Source organism: Arachis hypogaea, chromosome 19 (assembly GCF_003086295.3).
Source record: "Arachis hypogaea cultivar Tifrunner chromosome 19, arahy.Tifrunner.gnm2.J5K5, whole genome shotgun sequence".
Classification (NCBI taxonomy): domain Eukaryota; kingdom Viridiplantae; phylum Streptophyta; class Magnoliopsida; order Fabales; family Fabaceae; genus Arachis; species Arachis hypogaea.
Genome location: NC_092054.1, coordinates 149,848,520 through 149,856,488, shown reverse-complemented (window position 1 = coordinate 149,856,488; position 7,969 = coordinate 149,848,520). Strand labels below are relative to the sequence as shown.

The 7,969-nt window shown below is 28.0% G+C and overlaps 1 protein-coding gene across 1 annotated transcript; it reads right to left on the bottom strand.

Annotated features, from left to right (window-relative positions):
- Positions 1 to 592: 592 nt before the first annotated feature.
- On the bottom strand, positions 593 to 1,839 carry LOC112777282 (F-box/kelch-repeat protein At3g23880-like). Its single transcript, XM_025821618.2, has one exon. The coding sequence runs from the start codon at positions 1,805 to 1,807 to the stop codon at positions 593 to 595; it is 1,215 nt and encodes a 404-aa protein (XP_025677403.1). The 5' UTR covers positions 1,808 to 1,839.
- Between the last annotated feature and the right edge of the window lie 6,130 nt (positions 1,840 to 7,969).

The window sequence follows — 7,969 nt, the reverse complement described above, 5'->3', positions numbered from 1 at the left end:
ATTATTATTATTATTATTATTATTATTATTATTATTATTATTATTATTATAGCATTGTTTGTTATTTGTATAAGTGACAAAAAAATATAAAATTATTTTATTTAAGTTAAATATATTTATGATAATTTTTTTAAAAAATATATTTTAGATATAAATATAAAGAAATAAATATTTTTTATGCATCGCACAGATACAAATACTAGTATTTTCTAAAAAAATATTTTAAAATAAAAAATAATAAGAGAAAATTAGAGAAAAATTAATAAAGAGAGATGATTCTATTGAAAAAAAAGTTAAATTAAGAAGGTTACGAAGAATGAAAATTGAAAGAAAATATAATAAAAAATAAATACTTTAATAGTTTTAAAAAATTTAAATAACTAAAATTATATTATTTGGACATTATGGTCGTCACCACCATCAACAATAACAATAATAACTAAAAAAATTTATTTTATTAGATGGGATCAATTACATAAATCTTACAATCTCATCTTATTCACTTTTCTAACTGAATGATTTACTAATCTTCTAGTTAATAGAGTGAATGAGAAGAAAAGTATATCAAATAAGTAACGGCTATAATCAGCTGTCAATCCCAATAAGCTACTTCACTTGGAAGGCCAAGATGTGAGGGTGAAACCAAGCTTTCATGGAAAACATGAAAGCCCCTAGGAGCTGCTCTCTCACTCATGGGAAATTTTGTCATGCCATCACTTGAGCTGTCAAACAAAGGATAATGTAACCGGTTATGATCATTTGGGTCATACAAAACTAACTTGTAACTTGTAGGAGGAATGGTCAAAACAACACCATTCTCATAGATGTACACCAGGTACAAAGGATAAGGGGGTTCATAATGCTTGAGTTCCACATGTGAGATCACAATCAATTTAGTCCAAGACTCTTGAACTCCATACTCCTTCATTATCCACACATCAAAATGACTTTTCTGATGGTCAACACAAACGCAAAGACATTCCCTCGCCACTTGCAACACAGGCTCGCACACGTTTTCGCCATTCATAAAAGGCAGAAATACTTCACCGAAACTCTCCCTGGCCAAGTCAAAGAAAACTATCATCCAAGAATTGAGAGTGACAGGCACCTTATGAATCCAGTTGAGAGTGCCACTCACGAATTCCCCTTTGCATCGTTGAGGGTAAAATGGGAAATCCGGCATTGTTGACCAAGAATTATTTGCGCCAAACGTCAAAACCATTGGGCTTGTAGGTTCTTGGCGACGTTTCTGAACAAACAACAAGAGCTTGTACCTGTCATGCACATGATCGTAGCCGAAACCGTGATTCACAACTTCTACTCCTCTTTGCTCAATTTCAATCCAATCGGACTCGACTCCGGTGCAAGGGTTCCACAGCCGAACAAAATTACATATAATTTCGAGCAAGCAGAGTAAGCCGTTGCAGGAGCCAAGAATTTCGAGGCAATCTTTCATCTCGAAGCTAACGACAGTCGTAGGGTTTGATGATGGAGATGATGTGTTCTTCAATAATGGCTGTACGGGGAAGAATCCGATATTACAGTCAACGAAATGGCGAGTGGAATAGACCAATCGAGGATTCGTCATGGTTGGATCCGCAATTGAGCGTCGAAAATGGTTTAGGGCAAATCTGGAATTGGAGATTAAGGTTTTCCATGACTTGCAGACGGTCTTGAGTTCCAGAAGGTTCCTCGCCGGAAGCCTGAATAGGATTTCGGCGATGAGATCTTCAGACAGTGTGTTGATTGTGGTGGTGGTTTCGAGTGGATTGCTCTCAGCAATAACTGGGTGCAATGCCGTCGTCATGACGACGCCCAAGGTGTTCTTGAAACGCCGGTGCCGCCGAACTAAGAACACGTCAGGCCGCTGAGGAAATGAGTGAAGAACAACCTTTACAAACTCTTTATTTATAGTTCAAATTTAGGATTTCAATAAATTTATTGGTCAACTTTTATTAATTACAAAGGATTTAGATTGCTTTAAAATGAACGTATATAAGGCTGTGTTTAATATAAGTCAAATTTGCAATAAAGTTTATTACTATTTTTGTCATCTATTTTGGCATATTTGCATTAACTTTCAATAATAATCTAGCATATAATTAATGCAAAAGTTAATGCGGAATTACTAAACACAGTCTTATACAAACTCATTTTAAAGCAATCTAAATCCTTTGTAATTAATGAAAGTTGACCAATAAATTTATTAAAATACTAAATTTGAACTATAAATAAAGAGTTTGTAAAGGTGGTTCTTCACTCACTTCCTCAGCGGCCTGACGTTCTTAGTTCGGCGGCACCGGCGTTTCAAGAACACCTTGGGCGGTCGTCATGACGACGGCATTGCACCCACTTATTGCTGAGGGCAACCCACTCGAAACCACCTCCAAAATCAACACACTGTCTGAAGATCTCATCGCCGAAATACTATTCAGGCTTCCGGCAAGGAACCTTCTGGAACTCAAGACCATCTGCAAGTCATGGAAAACCTTAATCTCCAATTTTAGATTTGTCCTAAATTATATTCTCACATTCAATTTGATGTTGAGACTTATTATATATATTTAATTTATAAAATTGTAAATCTAATCTAATAAAAACAACTTGAAATTAGATCAAATTTTAAAAAAATCATTCAATCCAAATTATACCATAAATAAAATTAATGCTCAACATAAAATTTTAACTAAAAAACAATCTACCATTGTTAAAAGTTAACACAGAGTTACCAATTACCAAAACAGATGACAAAAACAATAATAAACTTAATGCAAATTTGACTTATATTAAATATAGCCTTATACACGTTCATTTCAAAGCAATTCAAATCCTTTTTAATTATTAAAGTTAACCAATAAATTTACTGAAATCCTAAATTTGAACCATAAATAATTAGTTTGTAAACTGTTATTCTTCACCCACTTCTTCAGCAGCAGCTACAGGTGCCATATCATTAACAAGATATGAAAAACTTTATTGATTAGTAAAAAAATAATTCTCCAGTGCTTATAAAATTGTCTATATACAAGTGTTGATATAAATTTAAAAGATGTATAATTTGTAGATACCATAAAACAAAAAAATATCGTAAATAAATTTAATAAGACAATAAGCATAAATTCGCTCAAAAATTTTAGATTTTTTTTTCCTCACCAATCTCAAAATTATCAATTAAGACTTAAGAGACGTATTATACTTTAGAAAAAATTCAATTTAACCAAGTCGTACTATAATATTAAAGAAATAAAAAAAGTACTCAGAAAAAATATTAAAATACAAATAAAAATATTATAAAATTTAAATTTGTATTGTTCTTATTAAAAAAATTAATATAAAATAAATCAAACTTTATTAAAGAGCAAAAAGAATTATAAATTAGTCAAATAAAATAATTGGCATAAACTTCTGTTATATTATTTGATAATCCACTCTCTTTCTAGATTGAATACAAGAAAGAAGAGGGAATTGAATTGGGAATTTTGCTGGTTGAATTATATGAAGAATATTAAAGACACAAAAAAATAAAAAAAAAAATTCAAACAAGAAATACTAGAACACAAATAAAATAAATAAAATAAAATAAGATATAAATAACAACACCGCTTTTATTGATAACTTTTAATCCCTACTCACTGTTTGTTAAAGATCATTGCATAGAATAGAGTCACCAAGTTCTTTTACACCGGTACTATTATCAAATCAATTCACCAATATGATCATAAGCAGTGGAATAAAGCTGCTATTTATTGAGGAAAAGTGCGGCTGAAGCGTTTATTCCACCTAGGTCTATATAATGGACGGATAAAAACTTAAAATAGGCCCATCAAAAAATTTTTTTTCTTAATTTTTGGATAATTTTTAAATAGACAAATTAGTCATAATATATTTTTTGAAAAGTTATAAAAAAAAAACTCAAAATAAGCTCATTTGTCATTTTTATTTTTATATATTAAGAATTTAATTTTGATATAGAATAATATAAAGGTTATTTTGTTAAAGAAAATAAAAAATATTTAATTTAAAAAATTAAACTGATTTTTTTTATTAGAGTAAATTTGTCGTACTAATACAAATTGAACGGTACAAACAATAAGAATGTTTTTTTTAATATTTTTGGTCAATGATATTGGCATTATCAATTTATTATTGTCTTCGTCTAGAAATACATAAAAATACATAAAAATAAACTGTATTTAAAAATGACATTATATTTTATACTTTTGCATTAATTTTTTTAAAGATACGTACTCTTGAAAATCTAAAAAAGGGGATAAAATTATATGTTCAAATTATTTTTTGTTAATTGTGTGCGGTGTACATACTTGCCAAAAATAATAATGTAATAAGAATTGTGCTCTCCAACGCTAAAAAAATAGTTTTTTTTGGTGACTCTAAAAAAAATAGTTATAAAGTTTAAGTAAGGTGACATCATTAAATTTGACATTTAAAATTTACAATTTTTTTTTTAAGTTTGTCCAAACATACAGCAAACTTTATGAAATTTACTAATTTTGAGGAGAGAGACAACAAACTTGTTATCGGTGCAAAAAAAATATTTAGACTCTCTCGCAAATAAAATGTGAGAATGATTTTTTTTATTTTATTACAAAAAAAATCTTGGTATAAAGCAGTTGTACAAGAAAGATTATAATAATTTTGCATATAAAATAGTATAACTTCCTCTAATAGATAATATTATTCTTTCATTATATATTATTTTAAAATTGTTTTTGTAAAAAAATACTTCTATGACTATAAAAGATAAAAAATAGAGATAATTTGGTAAAATAACCTAAAAAATATTTATTTTAACATCGTGTAATTTTTAGAGATAATTTGCTTTTTCATATTATTATTGTATTTTAATTCTCTATTTTATTGTATTTTACATAATAATATTTTATATTTTATTGATTTCAATAGTTTCATCAAATTTATGATTAAATCTTTATATTTTTTTCTAAATTTTTATAATATTTTAATTTTATAATTAAATCATTGTCAGTATAAAATATGTTAGAGTTAATAAAATATTTTTCACAAATTAAAAATATCCACATTTGAGAGCCTAATTAAATTTTGACCACATATTTTTAAAAAGAATATTCTATAAATTTTAATATTTTTTATACAAAAAAAATTTAATTATAAAATTAAAAATAATATAAAAATTTAATTAAAAAATATTTAATTATAAATTTAATAAATTTATAAAAATTAATAAAATAATTAAACCTATAATAATAATTAATATTTAAAAATAATCAATACTAGTCAGATTAAAGTCTATTTTCTATTAAAAAAAAATTTTGTTGTCTATTTCTTTATTCTAACATTTCCCGGCTTTTAGTTAGGGATGACAATACCACCCGAACTCGATCCCGTTCCTACCCGCTTGGAGCGGGTAATTACCCGCCCCGCACCGGGGCGGGTTTTTAGCGGGGCGAGTTCTTGGGAGGGGCGGGGCGGGGTCAGGTTTAGGTAATACCCGCCCCTACCTGCTCCGCTATATATATAATATATATAATTTTAATATATAATATGTATAATATATGTAAAATAATTAGTAAATGATTAATAATATTGTATCATATTTAAATTTTTATTTTAATTTATGTTATGTATGTGATGATAGTTATATAAATTTTGAAATTTAATTTTATTTATTGGATTTTAATAATTATAGGGGCGGGTTAAGGTTTACGCGTTCTATGCGGGTTATTGTACGACGGGGCGAGGTCGGGTAGAGCAAAAAGCCAAAAACTCGCCTCTACCTGCCCCGTTGCCACCCCTACTTTTATCCGTGTAGTTAATAAAAATATAAGAACTAACAGAAAATTAATTTTCATATAATGATATTAGGTGTATATTAAAATTATCTACTAAAATTAATATTTAATATAAAATATACATTAAAACTAAATTAAATTATACATATATTTATATATAATATATATAAATTTATGGTGGATGATTTTTATGTACATATATTTATTATTTTCATATAGAGTAAATTTTGGCTGATTTTACTTTGTTGTGTTGATGACACCATTGAATCTATGAGAGTCCTCTTCTTGTATGGTTGAAATTTAAAAAGACCTATAACAATAAAATTTTAAAGGAATCTATCAATCTCACTTTTTTAAGATTGTGTTTATTTGTGAAACTAAAAATCAATCTCTAGTTTGGTGGAAAGAACAGTTAGAAATTGTGGTTTTAGAGAATGGAAAATAGTGGAACCTAATGGTACGACAAGAGGACTAATATTGACTTGGAAAGAAGGCACTGTGATGCAAGTTATTCCGGCTGATGATTATTATGTCGCTGCAAATGGTAAAGACTCATCCTTTAATGTCTTCTTATATGTTTTCATTTGAGATGCTCAAATCAGATGTAGGCAGTTCAATTCTATGAAATTTCTGGCCTAATTCCGCAAATTGATGAGAAGGCTTTGATTATGTGAGATTTCAACACTATCACTAATCAACAAGAGAAGGAGGGAGGACGTGAGAAATTTTTTTCGTCCATTTCTAACATTAATTTTATTGATGATTGTAATTTCATAAATCTTGGTATGTCTGATAAACTGTTTACGTGGTCTAATCGAAGAAGTGGGACTGAGCTTATAAAGGAACAGTTAGATAGATGTACGACTAATCTTCCTTGGTCTAATTCATATCCTACAACCAGAGTCTTTAGATTATCAGAAAATGGATAAGATTATGCTTCTTTGTTACTAGAATCAAACTTGTAATTGAAAAGAACAAAAAAATTATTTAAATTTCAGGAGTGATGATGTAAATTGGATGATATTAGAGCTTTCATTATTAATGTCTAGAGGTCTGATTTTAAAGGATCAATTATGTATAATCTGGCTCAAAAATTAAAAGTTTATAGACATCGTATTATACAATAATAGCAGCTTAAAAGTCAAATTTCAGAATTGAAATTAATGACATAGAAAGACAAATTGAAGCACAAAAGAGGTTGGTTTTGAAGGAGGGAATATAATGAACTAATTGAACTTGAGCACAAACTTGAAGCAAAAACTTCTATAGAAGAGAGCTATTGAAAGAAAAAATCCAAAATAAAATGATTACAAGCTGGAGGTAGAAAGACAAAGTTCTTTTACCAGAATTTCTAAACTATAATTTGGAGAGCTAGAATTTGAAAATTGGAAAAAAATGATAGTGATTATGTTACAAAAAAGAAAAAGATGTAACATTATTATATAACTTGATGATAATTTAAAATAAAATTAACTTTTATATAAAAGAAAAAGTATTAAATTATCAATTAATGATCTTCTTTTAGTCGCTAAGAAGTCTTTCGTTCAACATCCACTTAAAAAATATTTTTATATAAGTGTATAACATATACATGTATAGAGTGTGAGTTGATCAGATAAATTTAAAGTTCAACTCGCACTCTATCCGATTCGCACAAAAATCCTACTCGTTACGAATCGGGTTGAATACCCACAGGTAGGAAAATGGATCTTCTCAATTTTTTTAACAATTGAGAAAGTAAAATGTACTTTCTTACCATTAATTTTATAGGTGAGATCAACAATAAATATGAAAGAGAGAATAATAAAGGGTTAAAAATCACACTTTACACTCCCAATTTTTTTTAACAATCAATTCTGCTAGGAACCAAGAGGGATTCAGCCAATTCCTACAAACTTTTTAATGGGTTGGACCTCCAACTTTTTAATGGGTTGGACCTCAAAACTCATTTTAATAAAAATAAGTTAATATATATGGATGTTTCTTCTGCTAAGCATCAGAATGTTTCTTTTTCATACTAAATGGATGTTCTTTTATATATTTTTCGAATTTTTTTGTATTGAAAATATGAATGTCTCTATTTCTTTAAGAATTTCATAATTTTTTTTAAAAATTTTATAGATCTTTAATTATTTTTACTAAAATATAACTGTATATTTCTTTTGTTAGGTATTAGGATG